The 21,534-nt window shown below is 42.0% G+C and overlaps 1 protein-coding gene across 1 annotated transcript; it reads right to left on the reverse strand.

Moving 5' to 3' along the window:
* Window positions 1–12,257: 12,257 nt before the first annotated feature.
* Window positions 12,258–13,355, reverse strand: P2RY4 (pyrimidinergic receptor P2Y4). Its single transcript, XM_059158370.1, has one exon. It carries the CDS (start codon window positions 13,353–13,355, stop codon window positions 12,258–12,260), a length of 1,098 nt encoding a protein of 365 aa, XP_059014353.1.
* Between the last annotated feature and the right edge of the window lie 8,179 nt (window positions 13,356–21,534).

Consider the following 21,534-nt stretch of genomic DNA (forward strand, 5'->3'; position numbering starts at 1 on the left):
TTCCACAAATATGTGAAACCATATGATAATTGTCTTTTTCTGTTTGACTTATTTCACTCAGCATAATCTCCTCCCATTCCATCCATGTTGATGAAAATGTTGGGTATTCATCCTTTCTGATGGCTGAATAATATTCCATTCTGTACATGGACACACGAAAAAATGTTCATCATCATTAGTCATCAGGGAAATTCAAATCAAAACCACAGTGAGATACCTCCTTACACCAGTTAGAATGGCAAAAATTGACAAGACAAGAAACAACAAATGTTGGAGAGGATGTGGAGAAAGGGGAACCCTCTTACACTGTTGGTGGGAATGCAAGCTGGTCCAGCCACTTTGGAAAACAATGTGGAAGTTCCTCAAAAAGTTAAAAATAGAACTACCCTATGATCCAGCAATTACACTACTGGGTATGTAGTGAAAAGAAAGGCCATATGGACCCCAATGTTCATAGCAGCAATGTCCACAATAGCCAAACTGTGGAAAGAGCCAAGATGCTCTTCAACAGATGAATGGGTAAAGAAGATGTGTCTTATATATATAATTTAAATCTTTCAACTGCCTTGTACTCATTATGGAGAGTCTCTTGTAGCCTAACATCATCACTTCTCCTTCACATAGAAAGCTTTATAATGTCTGCATTTGACAATGCTTGCTACATAGTAAATCGACATTAGTAACTGTCGACTGTGTTTGAATACACATCCAATAGACTTCTTGAGGACAGGGTAGGTGTCTGACTTATGTTCCCCCTGTGCCTAGCACATAATGGGTGATCAATAAATATTGTTGAATGAAGTGTATAAGTTAGTAAATACCTGAGGTGTCCAAGAAAACCTATCAGGGCTCTAATTTATCCAAGAAGATCCAGCCCCAGAATAGGCAGGGATCAGCTTTGCAGAGGAGAAGATAGCAGAAAAACAGAACGAGTCAACAACTGATTCAAAAGCAATTTTGTTAGTAGGACGCCTGGGTGTCTCAATCAGTTGGCCATCTGACTCTTGATTTAGGCTTGGGTCCTGATGTTGGAGTTATGATATGGGGGTCGTAAGCTTGAGCCAAGCCTGATCAGGCTTGACTCTTCCTCAGCTTGAAGTCTATTTCTCCCTCTCCCTCTGCCCCTCTCCCCTGCTTGCTCACTCTCTCTCTCTCTCAAATAAATAAATTAAATCTTTTAAAAAAACAAAAGCTGTTTGTTACTGATCCTTCACATATTGGCAATTTTGGTAAACCAGAGATGGTTTTTACAACCTTCTATGAATCTTTAAACATTTTTGTTTTCAAACTTTGGGTTTTTTTTTTTTCATTTTTAATTTGTGAAGATAGTGTCAAACCAGCAGAGCTGGCATAACTGTCTAAAAGTGAATTAGAAATAAAACTCAAAAAGGTAGGAGGAAAAACTCCATATCTGAAAAATTCTGAATTACTTTTATCATTAAAGTTTTAAAAACTAATTTTTTCTGTTTTTAGTTTTAAGTTTTTGTTTAAATTCCAGTTACTTAACATATGGTGTAATAATTGTTTCAAGGGTAGAATTTAGGGATTCATCACTTACATACAATTCATCATCATACAATTCATCAATTACATACAGGCTACAATGTTTATTTGAGATCTTTCTTGTTTCTTGAGGTAGGCCTATAGCATTATAAACTTGTCTTAGAACTGCTTTTGTGAGGCACCTTGTGGCTCAGTTGGTTAAGCATCTGACTCTTGATTTCAGCTCAGGTCATGATCTCAGTGTCTTGGGACCAAGCCCTGTGTCAAGCTCCATGCCTGTTCATCAGTGATATTCCATGCCTGCTTAAGATTCTTTCTCTCTCCCTCTGCCTCTCTCCAAACTTCAACTTGTGCTCTCTCTCTTTCTTTAATTTTTTTTTTCAAAAAGGAATTACTTTTGCTGCATCCCCCAAATTTTATACCATTTTGTTTCCATTCTCATTTATCTCCAGGAAGTTTTAAATTTCCTCTGATTTTTTCATTGACCCATCGGTTGTGTGATTGCATGTTGTTTAGCCTCCATATGTTTGTGTTTTCTCAAGTTTTTTTCTTGTGGTTGATTTCTAATTTCATACCATTGTGTTTGGAAAGATGTCTGATATGATTTCAATCTCTTAAATTTTTAAATATTGTTTTGTGGCCTAATATGTGATCTATCCTGGATAATGTTCCATATGAGCTTGAAAAGAATGTATTTAACTAACTAGAATTTAAATAAAAATTTTTAAAAATTAAATTAAATTAAAATAAATTTTAAAAATTAAGAAAGAAAAGAGAATGTATATTCTGCTTTTTTTTTAATGTAATGTTCTGCATATATCTGTTAAGTCCATATAGTTTACTGTGTCATTCAGAGCCACTGTTTCCTTATTGGTTTTCTTTCTGAATGATCTATCCATTGATGTAAATAAAGTGTTATAGTCCCCTATTATTATATTATTGTTAATCTCTCCCTTTATGTCTGTTAATATTTACTTTATATATTTAGGTACTCCTATGTTGGATGCATAGATATTTACAATTATTATATCCTCTTGTTGGACTTATCCTTTTATCTTTGTGTAATGTCCCTCTTTGTCTCTCATTACAATCTTTGTTTTAAAGTCTATTTTGTCTGATTAAAGTATTGCTATCCGAGTTTGTTTGTTCATTTGTTTTTTCATTTCCATTTGCATGGTATTTTTTTTTTCTATTCTTTCACTTTCAGTTTATAGTATTTAGGTCTGAAGTGATTCTCTTGTAGGCAACATATAGTTGAGTCTTTTTTTCATCCATTCAGTCTCCCTATGTCTATTGATTGAAGCATTTAGACCATTTACATCTAGTAATTATTGATAGGTATGCATTTTTTGCCATTTTGTTCATAGGTTTCTGATTGTTTTGTAGTTCTCTGTTCCTTTCTTCTCTTGCTCTCTTACCTTGTGACTAATGTCTTTCTTTACTATTACACTTGAATCCCTTTCCCTTTTTTGTGTGTATCTATTTTAATTTTAGTTTGTGATTACCGTGAGGTTCATATATATCATCTTACGTATATAACTTTTTATGTTAAGTTGATGGTCACTTAGGTTTGAACACAATCTCAAAGCACTATGTTTGTACTCTCCTCTTCCATGTTTTATGTATATGTTATCATAATTCCCATCTTTTTATTTTGTGAGTCCCTTGACTAATTTTTTATATAACTGATTTTACTACTCTTATCTTTTAACCTTCATACTAGCTTCATAAGTGATTAGTTTACTACCTTTATTATAAGATTGCTTTTACTTATGATAAGTTTTCCTTTTATAAATTTCTTATTTCTAGTTATTACCTTTCTTTCTGCTTAAAGAGGTCCCTTTAACACTTCTTTTTTTAAGATTTTATTTCTTTATTTGACAGAGATCCCAAGTAGGCAGAGAGAGAGAGAGAGAGAGAGAGAGAGGAGGAAGCAGGCTCCCTGCCGAGCAGAGAGCCTGATGTGGGACTCGATCCCAGGACCCTGGAATCGTGACCTGAGCCGAAAGCAGAAGCTTTAACCCACTGAGCCACCCAGGCATCCCCCTTTAATACTTCTTTTAAGGCTGGTTTAGTGGTGATGAACTCCTTTAATTTTTTTTTTTTTTTTTTTTTTTTGTCTGGGAAACTCTTTATCTCTCTTCTAATTCTGAATGATAACCTTGCCAGGTAGAGTATTCTTGGTTGTAGGGTTTTTTTCTTTCAGCACTTTGAATGTATCATGCCACTTCTTTCTGACCTTCAAGGTTTCTGATGGAAAATAATCTGATAGCCTTGTGCAAGTTCCCTTATATGCAACTAGCTGCTTTTATTTTACTGTTTTAAGATTCTCTCAAATTTTTTAAAGATTTTTTTGTCAGAGAAAGAGAGAGAGCAGAAGCAGGGGGAGCAGCAGGCAGAGGGAGAGGGAGAAGCAGGTTCCCCACTGACTGAGGAGCCCAATGCAGAACTCAATCCCAGGACCCTGGGATCATAATCTGAGCTGAGGGCAGACACTTAACTGACTGAGCATCCCTATTTCTCCTTATTTTTAATCTTTGATATTTTAATTATTATACATCTTAGTGTGTACCTGATTGGGTTCATCTTGTTTGGGATTCTCTTTGTTTCCTGGACATGGATGTTTCTTTCCCCAGGTTAGCAGGCACAAGCTGGGAGTCCTTCACTGGTACTGTCTGTACACTGAAGTACAGTGAAGTACTTCACTGGTACTTCACTTCACTTCACTGGCACTCTTCACTGGTACTGTCCTTGTAGAACAGCTGGAGATGATGTGGACACAGGTGGGAGGGGGTTTCCAGGATGCTCCACGTAGGGCCTGCCTTAGCACGTTGGCTGCAGCTAAAGTGGGCAAAAAGCTGGAATGTCCTAGAGAGTTTTGTACCCATGCCACCTAGGTGAGATGGCTGGTGTTGTAGTGGACACATTCCAGGGGTGTCCTGGTATACACCACACTGAGGCAACCTTAGTGAGAAAACTGGAGCTCAGGCAGTCAAGAGTAGGGGAGGCCACCTTGGGGAAATGACTGGAGCTGTTGTGGGCTAGGGTCCCTGGTCTCATCAAGGCAGCAGTCTGATTAAAATGCCCAGACACTATTCTACTCTGCAATATCAAGGTGGAGGGGGGAAATAAACAATGGTGCTCACCAGCATCTCCAACCTGGAGAGAGTTCCAGTAGTTCTCCTACTGTTTAGGGGATGTTCTAGCATTAGTTCACTTATAGTCTAGCTACCCTTTAAACCGAGGCTTTTTTTCTGTGCCTGAGGGCAGGCAAATCTATGCACAGTTTCCTCAGTGCTATCCTTCTCCACTGCAGTTTACAGCATTGCTGTATCCCAATCTCTCCTGCCATTTTCTGTGTGGTCCCTCTATCCTTTGCTGTGCTGAAGTTGTTCAGCCAGCTCCCAGTTCTTCAGGAGGAAATGCTCTATATGTAAGTGTAGATTTCCATGGGAGGAAGTGAGTTCAGGGTCTGCCTATGTCACTAGGTTGGACCCTCCCTTCTAAACCAACCCTTTAAAAACTTAGTAATATGTATTACTGTCCCAGAATATGTGCTTTGGGAAACTGCAGGGGAGAAATGAATAAAGACAGAAACTCATAAAAATCAAACTAGCTTACATTTTCAAAGAACCAGAGCAATGGCTACCTTCTGAAAGAAATCCAGCAAGATCAGAGTGTGTAAAAAGAAACATTTTATTCACATTGGAGATAGTTATTGGTGTGGTAAAGGGGATGAGGCTTACAATGAGCAGTAAGTTAAATATCAGTAAGAAGTAAATAAATTGAACAGGTGCCAGAATTATAATGCTCTGAGATGGCATTAGTTGATTTATCTCTTTAGTTTTTCCAACTACATCTGCTTGCTTCTTCCCATCAGTAGTTCCAAAAGCATGAGTAGAGCCTTGAACTGTGCTACAAAATGTACAGTAATAGCCAGCCATCCCCCAAAAGGATTTTACCTTCTGATTTGTCTCAAAGAGTTCTCACATTTTAATAATTTACCCTTTGACTTAAGGAAAAATAATTTGTCTCCTTCCCACTTTGGGACCAAAATACATAAACTCTGGCAATCAAACATACACCAAGGTGCCCTAATAGACAGACTCACTCTTTGGTTGTACTCGAGTATTTTCATACTCCCTTTTGGTGACAAACCACAGCTCAGCTCATACAAGAAATATAATGTCTGTAGGTTATGGCAAGTAGCTCATTCAGTGGCTGATTCTGAAATCTTTGGAAAGAGGCAAAGTCATGTAGGAATTAAAAGGGAAGGAGGGGTGTAAATACAGGTAAACAGATCTTGATTACAAAAACTATTTGAGATTGGCCTCTTTAGTTAATGTCATTGGCTAATAGCTTTTGTATGCAAGCTGGCAAGGAATCAAGTATTTTTTTAATTATCTTTCTGAGAGATTATCTTCCATGAATTCTCTTACACATTCACTGTTGCTTACTTCCTTGATTTTTCTTTGCTTTCCTTTCATTCAAAGATTTTTAAAAAATAACTTTTATAAGGCCCTGTCTTTGAAACTCTCTTCTCCCTTGAGGCTATGCCAAATTTTCAATATCTTTCCTCCCAGTTCATCACTGTGGCCATTTCTCAGTAATCAGCTTTTAGTCTTCTGCTTCTCACACTCAAGGGTTCAGGGTTTGTCGTGATCTTAACTATCACTTCCAAGCAGCACCAAAACCAAATCTAGAATTCTGGTTCCTCATCCAACTACACTAAAGTTGAGAACTATTGAAAAGGGGTTCCCACTCACAGGAATTCTAAATGATGTTTCTTCATCTTTTACTCCATTGACACTTCACAACAGCCCTGCTAAATGAGTATCCCTATCCCAAGTTTGCCAACGAGGAAAACGAATCTCAAAGAGATTAAGTAACTTGTCTGAGATCATGCAGCTAACGAGCAGCAGATTGAAGAAGCCAAGTATGGTTATCTGACTCAAGCTGCTTGTTCTCTCTACTACTTCTCATCACCTTTTTCACCAAAATGCTGGCTTTCATCACATCAGTGAAGGAGAGTAAAGTCCTAGATGCATCCTGGGTGAAGCATTTGGCCTAAATGGGGATTATGAGATGAAGTAGTAGAATACGTGAGGAAAGTGAAATCTCAAATGTATCATCTTCTCCTCCTCTCCACATCCACATTGGCTTTAGGGCAGGCCAACTAGTGAGTAACCAATGTAGGGGGATATGAGAGATGCTGAACAGGCCCACTTTCCTTCACAATGTCTTTTCAATGCCCTCCCTATCTCCACTGTTCCTAAAGTGCCCTTAGATCTTTAGGTTTCTTGGGGTTCCTGTGGCCTCTTAACATGGAACTATGCCCAGGAACAGAAACACTAAGTTGAATTATTGACATGTAATTATTCAGCAAATGTTTATTAAGCATCATTTATTAAGCAAATGGGGTGGTAGAATAACAACTGTTTATATTTGGCTAGCTCTCTAGATTTGCAGAGCCTTACCACAATCTGAAATACTTAAAGCTGGGATTATGATCCTCATTTTATGGGTGATGAAATTATAACACAAAGACTCACCCAAGTAACACACCTAAGCCCCTCTTTCATAATCAGGACTCCAACTTGGCTCCTCTGATTTTAATCCTATCCTCTTTTCTCCTATCACAGTAGCTCAAGGAGTTTACAGTAGGGAACTCAAAGCAAACATACATAAAGAGTTAAATAGCAATAATAATATAATTTCAAAAGACAATAAATGCCGGGTGACTGATATAGACAATAATTACTGTAGGAGTGACCAGGAAGGTCACTGTGGGTAAGAGTCACCATACAAGGCCTCAACAAGGAAGTGAGGTTTAAGACTGCACTTGGAAACTAGGTAGGAAAAAGACAGTGGGAGAAGAAAAGGAAGGCATTCTAGTGTGGGGAAAAGGAAGAATATGGGTACAGAGCTGAGAACGTGCAAGTCTTATTTGAAGAGAGAATGAGAAGCTCAAATTAGCTGGAGAAGAAAGGCTTGTACTGGGGAGGAATGGAAAATAAGGCTGAAAATTCTCTCTTTTAGTTCTGACTTAAGGATTTCAACTTGTCTTGTAGACAGTGGGGAGCCATGAGAGAGTTTTAAGTAAGAGAGTGAAACTGTAAGAGCAGTGTTAGGGCTGACTAACCTGGCAGTATGCATTATATAGCATGCATTTGTGTGAGGAGAGACTAGATGCAAGAAAGACCCATTAGAAGGCTGTAACAGTCAGTCAGGGATACAGTAACAATAGTCAGTATTAGAATGGTACCATTGGGATCATGAAGGAAAGATGATTATAATCGACATGCTAACTAAAGAAAGGCCAGAATCTCCTGAAATAGAAGAATTGAAGTTACCTGAGTATTTTGGGGAAAGAAGATGGCATGGGAAAAAAATGATCGAAACAGGTAGGGAAACTGGTTAGTAAGTTTTAACATCTTGGGTTGGAAGTAACAATGAAAGATCCAAGTGAAACTGTCCAGCGGGGAGGTGGAACTTGGAAGAAAGGACAGGCTAGAACTGAGTGGGTGTGGCATAATGGAAGGAGGTCTTGGAGTCAGGGGACCTGGGGTCTAAGCCTAGTTCTTCCTTTCCTGCAATCTTACTAAGTAATGGGCAAGTCCTATCTCTTGGCCATTTTACTGCTCTGTAAAGTGAGTGGGTATCTAGGCCCTGGGAGATTTCTGAGGTACTCTCAAGGACTCTAAGTCAACTGAATTGTATTCGTGTGCACATATGTTCTCTCCAGGAGAAAATCAGGGGTCAGATGTGGGGGAGTTGGGGAGTGGACTAAATAATCCCCAAATGCTATGACTATGACAGGTCTTGGATCTCTGTTTTCTTAGGTAGTAAAAAAGGAGAAGCCAGCAGAGAGAAAGGAAATAATAAGATAAGTAAAAGCAGGAGGAGAGAAAGGAGGAGAGAAATTTAAAGCCGGAGGATAAAATTAAAGGACCCAAAAGGAATGAAAATTAAAAGCAAAATTTATGATAAGTGGAAGAAATATGTATATCAAATACAACAAAGGGTTAACATGTATGTTAAACGAAGAATACATTTAGATATATAAGATCACCAATATATATAAAACTACTCATGCCATCTGGTAAAGAATATAACCAATTCACACAAGAGGAAATACAAACAGTAAACATATGGAAAAGTCTCCTATCACATGAATAATCAAGGAAGTGAAGATAAGGGGCGCCTGGGTGGCTCAGTGGGTTAAAGCCTCTGCCTTCGGCTCAGGTCATAATAACAAGGTCCTGGGATCGAGCCCTGCATCGGGCTCTCTGCTCAGCAGGGAACCTGCTTCCTCCTCTGTCTCTGCCTGCTTCTCTGCCTCCTTGCAATCTCTGTCTGTCAAATAAATAAAATCTTTAAAAAAAAAAAAAAAGAAAGTGAAGTTAACAAATTAATGTGGGTTTTTGTTTTGTTTTGTTTTGGGTTTTTTAAGATTTTTGTTTATTTGACAGATAGAGAGCATGAGAACAGGCAGGGGGAGTAGCAGGCAGAGGGAGAACCAGACAGGAGAGGGAGAAGCAGGCTTTCCAATGAGCAAGGAGCCCGATGTAAGGCTCCATCCCAGGACCCTGGGATCATGACCTGAGCTGAAGGCAGATGCTTGACCAACTGAGCCACCCAGGTGTCCCCACAAATTAATGTTTTAAGCCATCTAAACAGATTCCTTATGAAGTCCAATACTAGAGCTGCAAAGAAGATGGAACACTTGCATGCCATTGTGGCCTTGAAAATTTGTACAGTCTTTTTGGAAATCAAGATCCATAAAAAATGTTTATATACTTTGACCTGGTAATCCCACTCCCGGGAACTTGTCCTAGGAACAGAATTGTAAAGAAGAAAAAAGTCATATGCAATAATATGTTCAAAGCCCAGAAAAACTGGGAGTTGACTAAATGTCCAATAATAGAGGAATGGTCAAATAAAATATAATCTACTAATGATATAATTTTATGTGACTATTGAAATGATAAATATGAAAGACTGTAGCACAAGGACAGTATTTATAATAAAAGTTTCTTAAAGCAAAATTCTAAAATATATGTACACTGTGATTGCACTTCCATAAAATATAAGTATTATGCAATATGAAAAATCATGGAACATAGATAAATGAAAACAATTTTCTGGGGTTTGGAAGTACAGGTGAACATATTCTTTCAAAATCTCCTTTAATGTTGTCATAGTGGAATTTTTAAATGTTGTTTTCATTTAAAAAATTTAAACAAGGTATGCAACAGGATAACATGATCTAGAGATAGTCAAAGAGGATGAATATAGAGAAAATATCATTAAGATCTTGCTTTTGAAGTAATTTGTGTTCTTCCAGGTACAGAAGGAAACCAGGTTCAGAGAGTTAAGAGGTGACTTTATAGTGATGAAATGGGGTTATGGGGTTATGGTACTTTTTCTGGAAGTTTGACAGTGAAATGAATAAGTTGACTAGAATGTTAGCTACAAGAGACAGCAGGGCCATGGTATTGGTGATACTGTTTTATTTTTGTTTGGTTGGGTTTTGTTGTGTGTGTTTTTTAAAAGATGGTGTGAAATCAGTTATGGAAAGACTGAAAATAATGAAAGGGGATAAACAAATGAACAAGTAAAAAGGCCACCTCTTATTTTGGGTCTACAGGCAAGAAAGACAAGATGGGTATAACAGTCGAGTGATCATGAATGAAGCAGAAAGAGGTTGAGGTATTAGATCTCAGTTTTACAGGAGGCAAGGTAACTCTTAGAAGGTCATAGGTAGCTTGGAGTTGGAGTCTTGATAAGGTGGAAAAGACAGAAAACACTTGTTCTGGAATGTCCACTAGGAGCTGAGCAAGCTAATAAAAATTGAGACTTAGATGAAGTTACAAGACAGGAAGTTTCAGTGGGTCAAAACAGCCTTGTGCTCTGGTTTCATCTGCAATCCCCTTCAGTCTAAGAGAAAGGGAAAAATTGGCTAAAGGTGAGACTCAAGGTGTTTAGCCAAAGTTAGAGTGTGAGGGAAGACAGCCTTAAAGTAGAAGACCGCAAAATCTGGGCAGTTGAGTCTTGATAATGAGTGAAATGAGTCTTGATATGGGTTAAATGGACTTGTAATATAGAAGAGGCTGGGTCAGTTGTGATGGAGAAAGCAGCTTTACCTGGTGGGGCCGGTGGATAGGAGAGGTAGGTGATGGGCAAGGAGGCTGTGGTCATAGAAATTAAAGGGAGAGAGTACAGATGAAAAATGGGTTATGTAACAGTCTAAGAAGTGGCTATGGCACTGGGAAACTCGTAAATAAAAGGCCTGTACATTTACTGTTAATGGAAGGAGGCCTAGGTAGCCAGCAGGGAGAGGGAGCACATGGGAGGATGCAAAGGGGGGACATGCGAGCATCAGAGTCATTGTTTCCTGAAGACTAACCTCAGCCTTACTCTCCAGAGAGACCCCTAGATGACAGTAGACAAGAAAGAGATCAGAGACAGGTCAGCAAGAGTGGGACAGAAGAAAAGGAAGGCTGGAGACTCAGGAGACCAGTGGCTAGAAGGCAATTTCGGGAGGGGGGTGCCTGAAAGGGTAAGCGCACCCTTCTGATGAGCACCTGCCTAGACACTCTTACTTCCTAGGCTTGGAAGTTAGCTGCCCAAGTTCCATACCTATTCCTGACTCCTGTAAGCCCAGAAGTAGTAGGACAGTGCTGGGGAGGAGTGATTGGATGCAAGAATGTCAGGGGATCTGTCTTCGTCCCCATGCTCTGTCTGCCCTGGCATTGAAGCCCTAAAGCGTGATCTGAAAGAGTTGGTGACAGATTTATTATTCACCTAGGTCAGGAGCCAGAGAAAGGGGAGAGACCAGGGAAGAACCAGCTCTGGGTGTCAGTCCCTGTCACCGCCCCAAACTCTGTACAAACCTGCTCTACCCCCACCTCAGTGCTGGAACTTATGGCCACAAAGGTGAGAGCTCCCCTCTCTCTTTCTTTCCAAGCCATCGGCTGGTCTTTGCACTTAGTACAGGAGAACTGTCAACTATGTTCCCCGCAAACATCATAAAGGAGGTCCTGTTTCAAAGGCCAACATCAGCTTGGACCCCGCCCCTTGAGGCAGGTTATCCGCCCCATGGTAAGATGCAGGGCTGTACACCAGTTCAACAGCGCCATACATCTGGCTGCTCGCAGGCACCCTGGCCTGCAGGCTGTCTGGGATTGAGCCGTATTTCAACACTTCAGTGCGCGAGACCATCCTGTCTGAGAGGAACCCAGGAAGGGGGTGTGGGCACTACATATGTCCCAACCTTGGCATCTGTGCTATGCCGGTGCTCCCACTTCCTGATGCTGGCTATCGCCGTCAGATAAATCAGACCAATCCCGAGATCACCCTCCAGCTTCTCCACCTCTTCAGTCTATTGCGCAGGTCTGGCTGAAGGAACACAGGCTATACAAAGGTGCATGGGGGAAAAAGGACTGCATGAGGATTTTAGGAAACCTTATAAGCTCAAGAGAGACAGGACTGATGGCCCCAGGAAGGAGACAGAGGCAAAGAGAAAGAAGAGTGGCTGTTACTCCCTTTGGCCAAAAAAGAGAGGGCAGCTGAAAGGGTTATGAGAGATGGGGTCACACATGATTTCCCTGGTTCCTCTTAATCCTCAGGGTGTGGGCCTCTCTCTGGAGTCTGGGAAAGAGGAAGGATCAGCCATACTGGATGTAAATATCAAATCCCCTCACCTCTGCCCTACACGTACCCTTTTTCCTCTCACTTCCTGGCTCCTAGAGCTACAATCTATCTGCCCCAGGGGCAGGGAAGCCACGGTCCCTCCGGGCGGATGTCCACCTGCAGCTGCTTTCCTCAGCCAGGGACACCAGCGCCAGGGTGGAGGCCGTGGTGGGGGGCTGAGGCTCCCCACACCTGCACAGCTGCCAGAGCTGACGGCGATACTTGTCCCCCGTGAGCAGGTAGAGCACGGGATCCAGGCAGCTGTTGGCACTGGCCAGAGGCCGAGTCACTTTGTAGACCACATTGACAACGTTCAGCACCTGGCAGTCGACTTCCAGCAGCCTTGACATGTAATAAATGGTGCGGGTGACGTGGAAGGGCACGAAGCAGACAGCGAAGACAGTCAGCACCACAGCGATGGTGCGGAGAGAACGCAGACGCGAGGATGACTGGGTGGCCCCTGGCAAGGGCCGATACAGGCGCCGGGCCATGAGCCCATAGCAAATGAGAGTGACCAGGCAGGGCACGCCAAACAGCAGCCCCATGACAGCTGAGCTGAAGTGCACGTAGTGGTCAAACTCCTCGGGCCGAGTGGTGTCATGGCACAGGATGGTGTCCTTCTTGGGGCTGGTGGTGACGAAGAACAGGTTGGGCACAAGGCAGCTAGCCACGACCAACCAAATGGCCAGGCAGAGAAGGCCCGCAAAGCGTGGGCGGCCCCAGCGCAGGGCCCGAAGCGGGTGGCAGATCCCCAGGTAGCGGTGCACGCTGATGCAGGTAAGGAAGAGGACGCTGCAGTAGAGGTTCCAGTAGAAGAGGAAGCGGATGAACTTGCAGAGTCCTGTGCCAAAGGGCCAGTGGTTTCGGGCCGCATAATAGTAGATGAGGGTGGGCAGTGACAGCACATACAAAGTGTCTGACAAGGCCAAGTGGAACATGTAGGTGGCCGTGGCATCCCAGGGTCGGAGGCGAAAGAGGAAGAGCCAGAGGGTTAGGGTGTTGAGGCCCAGGCCCAACAGGAAAACGACTGTGTAACTCACAGGCAGCAGGATGAACTTGAACTCTTCATTGAAACTGCAGTCCAGCTCTCCCTGGCTGTCGCCAGGATCTGGGCTGGGACCTAGGGTTGTAAGCAAAGAGGACTCTGCACTGGCCATGGTCCCCCTAGAGGTGGAAAGGGGAGAAGTGAGGACAGCTGGGTTTTCCTGGCCTCCCAACCCTGACCTGAAGCCAAACAGCCGAGAATGGGGAGGGCCGTGACTGAAGCACGAGGAGTAGCTGACAGGAGTATGTCCAGAAGCAACCCGGGCCAGGCTGGCCCCTGCCAGAACCCCCTTGGTCCAGCCTGTGGCAGTGCTGGGACCCAGCAGGGCAGGCTGGGAGTTTGGGCTGTTCTCATCCTGCCACTGACTCTGTCCTTCAGATCTTGGCTAGCCGAAAGGGCAGGACCATCCAACGGGCAAAGATGGCTGGACCCAAATTGTCTCCTAGCCCATGACATTTCTCCACATGGTGACTTCACCTATCCCCTCACCCAGGTCCCACCCAGGAGACCCAGTGTCTCCACACTACAGTTCCTTTTTTGATGCCTTCCCCCAGCCTGGTCCAGCCCAGGAGCCCCATCACCACCCTCACCAAAGAAACTTGGCATGTCTCCTACCTGGTCCCCTTGAAGCTGAGCCCAGCTGACTCTGTCACCTTTCCCTTTGGCAGCCAGAGGGCATATCCAAGAGGGCGGGTTTGGGGGTGGGGCCTATTCTCCTCCTGGCCTGGGAAATCATCAGAGCTAGAAAGGTCCATCGAGATTATCTAGTCCAACCCACTCACTCTATAGATTGAGAAACTGGGGCCCGGTGAGATTACTATTTAACAATTTCTAAATGACTGTAGGATGGAGTACACAAGGAAACATCCAAGTTTACAGATGAAGAGCCAGGCCGCAGGAGACTAAAGCTACAGGGAGATCATACAAATCTGTGTAAGTGAGCAGAAACACGGGAAGTAAATGAATGCTAACATGGGCAGAAATACTAGATAACACACAGAAAGATTTTAGGAAAGCCATAGTACTGATATAAATCTTCAGTCTGTGTGCATATAATTATAAAAATGCTTATGTATCACGTACTATATGCAAGGCACTATTCTAAGTGCTTTACACTTCTTGATGGCCCCACAGTTTCTTTAGAAGCACAATTAATCTCCCTACTTTGCCGATGAGAAAACTAAGGCACAGAGAATTTATTCTGCTATTTAGTGGTAGAGTCAAGATTTGAATCAAGGCAGGCCTTCCTTTGATCCAGGTTCTAACATCCATGTTCTTTTTTTTTTTTTAAGATTTTATTTACTTATTTGACAAAGAGAGAGACAGCAAGAGAGGGAACACAAGCAGGGGGAGAGGCAGAGGAGAAGCAGGCTCCCCCACTTCCACTGAGCAGGGAGCCCAACACGTGGCTCCATCTCAGGACCTCGGGATCACAACCCAAGCCAAAGGCAGATGCTTAACCACTGACCCACCCAGGCGTCTCTCATCTGTGTACTTAATTGCAATGTGTAGTTGCCCCTCTGAAGCCACTGGCCATAATCCAGGAGAAAGATAAGCAAATGTTTACTGAGAGCCCACTGTGTACTTTGTCCTGTTCTAGGTACTGGTAGTTCACTAGGAATGAAGAAAAGAGAAAAACTCTCATTCTAATGGAGCTCACATACTAGTGGGAGGGAAAAGAAAAGAAAATTAACAAGTAAAATATATAGATTATAATCACTGCTATGGAGAAAAAGGTGGAAAGGGGAATAGAGAAGAAGAGACATGGGAATAGAGAAGGTTGCTTCTTTAAATATTAGGGTGGCTTTGGGTAAAGAGCAGGTGGTTGGGAGGAAGGGGAAATGTAGAGAGGGTGTCAGACAGTTTGGCAGGGACCAGATCACGAAGGTCCTTGGAAACCATTGTGAAGATTGCTTAGCTTTTACTTTTAAAGCATGGGAAGCCATTGAGGGTTTAGAAGGGACAAGTGTCAGGGTCTAATTTATATATTTTTAAAAGATTTTATTTATTTATTTATTTGAGAGAGAGATGGAGAGAGAGAGTGAGAGCTCTATGTTGAGAATAGACTGCAAGACTGGAGGAACAAGAGAAAGATAAACTCAGGAGCTATTGCCAATGAATGATGGTGACTTGGACCAGAGTGGCAAAGGTGATGGGAAGTGGTCCGATTCTGGCTAGATTTTGAAAGTAAAGGCAACACAATTTACTGACGTGGGCGGTGCAAGAAAGAGAGAAGTCCGGAACGACTCCAAGATGTGTAGCCTGAGCAACTGGAGGAACTGTTCACAGAGATGGAAAAAGCTGTGAGAGAAGCAGGTTTGAGGGAAAACTGGGGGTTTGTTTTTCAGCCTGTCAATTTCAAGAGGTCTATTGCACTTGTGGGAAGAGGAGGAGAGGAGACAGTTCCCTCCTCCCCAAGATTGCTAGCCGACAAACCTTCCTGAAAGGCCCACCCCATCCTACACACCACCTCTCATCTCTCTCTACCACTCCAGAAGACTCCAGTCTGAATATAGCAGAGAAAGTACAGAAACCAAACCTAGATGTTTGAGAGCTAAGTGCCAGACAATGCCAACTTGCTGGGAGCTCTGGATCTGGGGCTCCTGGGGCTAACTAAGGTGCCAGGATTGTGGGAATCTTCGGCAAAGGGGGCAAACTTTGGGCCCGGAGGACTCTGGGGGTGAGGCAACTAGTGCTTTTGGGGAGGGAAGGGCAGTCTGGGCAGAATCCACGCTTCAGGGAACTGGAAGCAATGGGGACTCTGAACCTGATCTTCAGGTTACCCAGCTGGATTCCGGGAGTGAGAGGAGGCGGTAGGTCTGCGAGGGAGGCTCTAGAATCTGGGATCTAGAGCTCCTGGAGGCCCAGAAACCTGGATAGGGGAAACTTGGAGATACTTGCCACATGGCAGGGTGGGGGTAGCTAAAAGGGAGGCATGGAGGAAGCGGTCTGAGCCTGAGCCCTGAACAGCAGGCTGCTGGGATATTGGGTAAGAGGCCCAGATGTTGAAGCCAGACAGACACGAATTCAAATCCTTGTTTTCCCAGGCATTAGTTGTGTGATGCTGGACACCTCTTTGTAACTATGTTTTCTCCCTGGTGAAATGGACATAATAACACCAGTACTTCAGGGTTTCCTGAATATTGAATTGGTCAATAGGTGTGAACACACATCATAAATCACAAGGTATTTTGTATTATTCCTTTGCACTTAGGGATGAAGCTGATCTCTTTGGAGGAGAACACATGTGATTCGAGGTTTGGCATAAACCCAAGAGTTCACGCCAGCATCCTCCACACTAGAGAAGCTCCTGCTACTAGGTTTCTGCTAGTCCCTGGACAAAGCTCCAGCTGTCACTACTGCCACCGCCGCCCAGTGGCTACTTCAGGAAAGGACCTCGCCCAGCACCGCCTGGGCCAAAAGGATTTGTGCCTTAGGAAATGCTGCAGGCCAGACCTGCTGGCTTCTGTAACACTCTTCCTCACTTTTGTTTCTGTGATTTTGCATTACTCTGGTTCTCCTACTCCTCTGGACGCCCCTTCTGACCTCTTCACCTGGCTCCTTTTTGTCCTCCTTCCTCCGAAGGTGACCTTTCCCCAAGGCTTATCCCTAGAGCTTTTTCTCTTCTGTCCTCTCTTCCCCACTACCTCCTCCCCAACCTCTTCCTCACTCTATCATTTCTCTTTCCTGATCTCTCTCTTTCTCTCTCTCATGCTTAAAAAAAAAAAAAAGATTTCATTTATTTGACAGAGAGGAATATATCAAGACAAGGAACACAAACAGGGGGAGTGGGAGAAGGAGAAGCAGGCTCCCCACTGAGCAGGGAGCCCAATGCTGGACTCGATCCCAGGACCCTGGGATCATGACCTGAGCCCAAGGCAGTCATTTAACCCACCGACCCACCCAGGTGTCCTTACAAGTCTGTTCCTTATGTCCAGCAAGGCTGTTAAAAGCTTTAGAGTAGAGACTAGTACCACTGTGTCCAGCACCTAGGACAGCACAGGAAGTCTCTTTTTCTGCCATTTGATTCCTTCGTCTCCTTTCTATCCTTCCCCACTGAGCCAATGCCATTGTCCAGCTCCCACGTAAATCCGCTGGTATGCTTTCAATGGCAATAATGGAAAATTCCAAGTCGGATGATTTTAAAATGTGGAAATCTATTACCTTGCATCTAAGCCCAGGAGTGGGCTGCTTTGGAGTTGGCTAATTCAACAACTCAGCAATGTCACAAAAAATCCTGACTCCACCGTTCTGATCTGCAGCCCTCGATATGTTAGTTTAGCAACTCTCATGGTCACAAGATGGCTGATGCCCCTCAGCCATCTTCCAGCATTGCTTCCAAACATGACAACATTCAATGGTAGGAGAGAAAGGCCTCTCCTGCTGTAGGTTTACTATTATTACTCCAGAAACCTTTCCCAGAATCTCCCTAGCACACTTCCTTTCACATCTCAGTGGCTGGAATTTCATCATGCTTCTATAACTGAACCAGTCACTGGCAAGAGGGATGAAATGGCCATGACCGGCTTAGGAAATGGAGATTCTGCCCATAAGAATGAAAGGGGAGGTGGCTGGTGAGTTGACAAACAATTCTGTCTGCTACAACCCTTTATTGAATAACCCATTCTTTCCTCACTTTGAGATCTGATCATCACTTCCCAACTGGAAGGCCCAGGTGGGAAAAATCACTGTGATGTGCAAGTGAGGTGGGTAAAGACCTAAAAATACATCTCTCTTCAATATATCACAGAGGCCAGAAGCTCCATAATTAGAGTTGCATTCTTTTGCCTCCTTACTCTTGCTCTCTCAGAAAATGCAAACACCTTTTTTTTCCAGTTTCTATTTAAATTCCTGTTAGTTAACATATAGTATAATATTAGTTTCAGGTATACAATTTAGTGATTCAACATTTCCATATAACACAGGGCACTCATCACTCTAAGTGCCCTCCTTAATCCCCATCATCTATTTAACCCAACCCCCCACCCACCTCCCCTCAGGTAACCATCAGTTTGTTCTCTACAGTTAAGAGTCTGTTTCTTGGCATGCCTCTCTTTTTCCTTTTTTTCCTTCCTATATTTGTTTGTTTTGTTTCTTAAATTCTACATATGAATGAAATCATATGGTATTTGTCTTTCTCTGGCTGACGTATTCCACTTAGTGTAATACTCTCTAGCTCTATCCACATTGTTGCAAATAGCAGAATTTCATTCTTTTCTATGGCTGAGAAATATTCATTCATATATATATAAATAAAAATATATATATTATATATATTATATATAAATAAAAATATATATATTATATATATGAATGAATATTTCTATATAAATATATATATATATATATCACCACTTCTTTATCCATTTATCAATTGATGGACATTTGGGTTCTTTCCATAATTTGGCTATTATTGATAATGCTGCTTATAAATATGGGGGTGCATGTATCCCTTCAAATCAGTATTTTTGTATCCTTTGGGTAAATACCTAGCAGTTCAATTGCTGGATTATAGGGTAGTTCTATTTTCACTTTCTCAGGAACTTCCATACTGTTATCCAGAGTGGCTGTACCAGTTTGCATTCCCACCAACAGTATAATTTTAGCCATTCTGACTGGTGTGAGGTGATAGCTCATGGTAGTTTTGATTTCCCTGATGATGAGTGAAGTTGAACATCTTTTCATATGTCTGTTGGCCATGTGGATGTCTTCTTTGGAAAAACATCTATTCATGTCTTCTGCCCATTTTAAAAATCAGGCTTTTTTGGTTTTGAGGTATTGAGTTTGATAAGTTCCTCATAGATTTTGGATACTACCCCTTATTAGATATGTCATTTACAAATATCTTCTCCCATTCCTTAGGTTACCTTTTATTGTCTATTGTTTCCTTTGCTATGCAGAAGTTTTTTATTTTGATGAAGTCCTCATAGTTTATTTTTCCTTTTGTTTCCCTTGCCTCAGGAGACATATCTAGTAAGATGTTGCTATGACCGGTGTCAAAGAGGTTGCTGCTCTAGGATTTTCATGGTTTCAGGTCTCACATTTAGGTCATTCATCTATTTTGAGCTTATTTTTTTGTATGGTATAAGAAAATGATCCAGTTACATTATTTTACATGTTGCTGTCCGGTTTCCCCAACACTATTTGTTGAAGAGACTGTCTTTTGTCCATTGGACATTCTTTCCTGCTTTGTCGAAGATTAGCTGACCATTTAATTGTGGGTTTATTTCTGGGTTTTCTATTCTGCTGCATTGATCTATGTGTCCATTTTCATGCCAGTATCATACTGTCTTGATCACTGCAGCTTTGTAATATATCTTGAAGTCCAGAATTGTGATGCCTCCAGCTTTGCTTTTCTTTTTCGAGATTGCTTTGGCTCCTTGGGGTCTTTTGTGGTTCCATACAAATTTCAGGATTGTTCTAGTTCTATGAAAAGTGTTGGTGGTATTTTGATAAGGATTACTTTATATGTGTAGATTGCCTTGAGCAATATAGATTTTTCACAATATTTGTTCTTCTGATCCATGAGCATGGAATGTTTTGCCACTTCTTCGTGTCATCTTCAACTTCTTTTATCAGGGTTTTATAGTTTTCAGAGTACAGGTCTTTTACTTCTTTAGTTAGGTTTATTCCTAGATACCCCATTGTTTTGGTTGCAACTGTATATATGAGATTGCTTCCTTCCCTTCTCTTTCTGTTGCTTCATCATTGGTATATAGAAATACAACAGATTTCTGTATATTGATTTTATATCCTACAACTTTATTGAATGTGTGTACCAGTTCTAGCAATTTTTTTGGTAGAGTGTCTTGGGTTTTCTATATAGAGTATCACGTCATCCGCAAATAGTGAAAGCTTGATGTCTTCCTTACCAATTTCGATGCCTTTTTTTTTTTTTTTTTTTTTTTTTTTCCTGTGGCTATGACTTCCGGTATTATATTAAATAACAGTGGTGAGAATGAATATCTGTCTTGTTCCTGACCATAGAAGAAAAGCTCTGTTTTTCCCCCTTTGAGGATGATCATTAGCAGGGGATTTTTCATATTTGGCCTTTATTATGTTGAGACATGTTCCTTCTAACCCTACTGTATTGAGGGTTTTTATCATGAATGTTTATCATGAATGTTGTGCTTTGTCAAATGCTTTTTCTGCATCTATTGAAAGAATCATATGGTTCTTACCCTTTCTTTTATCAGTGTGGTGTATCACATTGATTCATTTGCAAATATTGAACCACTTTTGCAGTCCAGGAATAAATCACTAGAAAATGCAAATACTCTTGCTCAAAATTAAACTATGGTGATAATTCTCTTTAGGAACTACAAACTGGAAAGGGATATGAGGGAATTGGGGGGAAAGATGGAAATGTTTTATATCTTGATCTAGGTAGTGGTTACGTATGTGTACACACAGGGGTATTAGTTTCCTCTTCCTGCTGTAAAACAGTTACCACAGACTTGGTGACTTAAAACAGCGGACTTATTCTCTTTCAGTTCTGGAGGTCAGAAGTCCAAAATCAGTTTCACTAAAATTAACGTGTCTGCCAGGCTGCACCTGAACTGCAACAGCTACCTTGTGACCATAAGAGACTATGGGGGGAGGGGGCGGGTGGGATCCATGCACTTGTCCTTTCCAGCATCCAGAGCAGCATTCCTTGACTGTGGCCCCTTCCTTCATCTTCAATGCCAGTGACATAGCATCTTGCTTTAGTGCTCAAATTGCTTTGCTTCTGTAGTCAAATCTCCTTCTATCCCCCTCTTTTTCCTCTTATTTATAAAGAGACTAGTGGTTATTTAGGGCCCACCCAGATGATTCAGAATAATCTCTCCATCTCAAGATCCTTAATTTAACCATTTCTGCAAAGTTCCTTTTGCCATATAAAGGAAAATTCATAGGTTCTAGAGATTAGGACCCTATATGTTTGGGGTCCATTATTCAGCCTACTACATTAGATAAAAATTCATCAAGCTGTGCAATTAAAGGTTTGTGCATTTTTGTTGTTGGTAAATTATACCTCAGCCAAGAAAGGCACATACTCCTGGAAGAGAGATAATGATTTAAGTTCAGTCATAGTAATGAATTAAAGACCTACCAGATCTATTTTCTTCCTGCCAAGAGGATCACAGATCTCAGCTAAAAGAGGGGATATGCTTTAAGTGTGGGTCTGAAGACAGAAATGGGCTGAAGCCTAGTCCAAAAGTACATTGATTCTGAAGCCTCACCTTCCCCACAGGCACCAATCTTGGCAAGTGTATGTCCAGCATTAGTTTTAGTCCCACAATGGTCCCTGC

The sequence above is a fragment of the Mustela lutreola genome, chromosome X (assembly GCF_030435805.1).
Source record: "Mustela lutreola isolate mMusLut2 chromosome X, mMusLut2.pri, whole genome shotgun sequence".
Lineage (NCBI taxonomy): Eukaryota > Metazoa > Chordata > Mammalia > Carnivora > Mustelidae > Mustela > Mustela lutreola.

Bases quoted from the DNA above. Each gene is read 5' to 3' on its own strand.
- P2RY4 (XM_059158370.1), bottom strand. From the start codon at position 13,355: ATGGCCAGTGCAGAGTCCTCTTTGCTTACAACCCTAGGTCCCAGCCCA.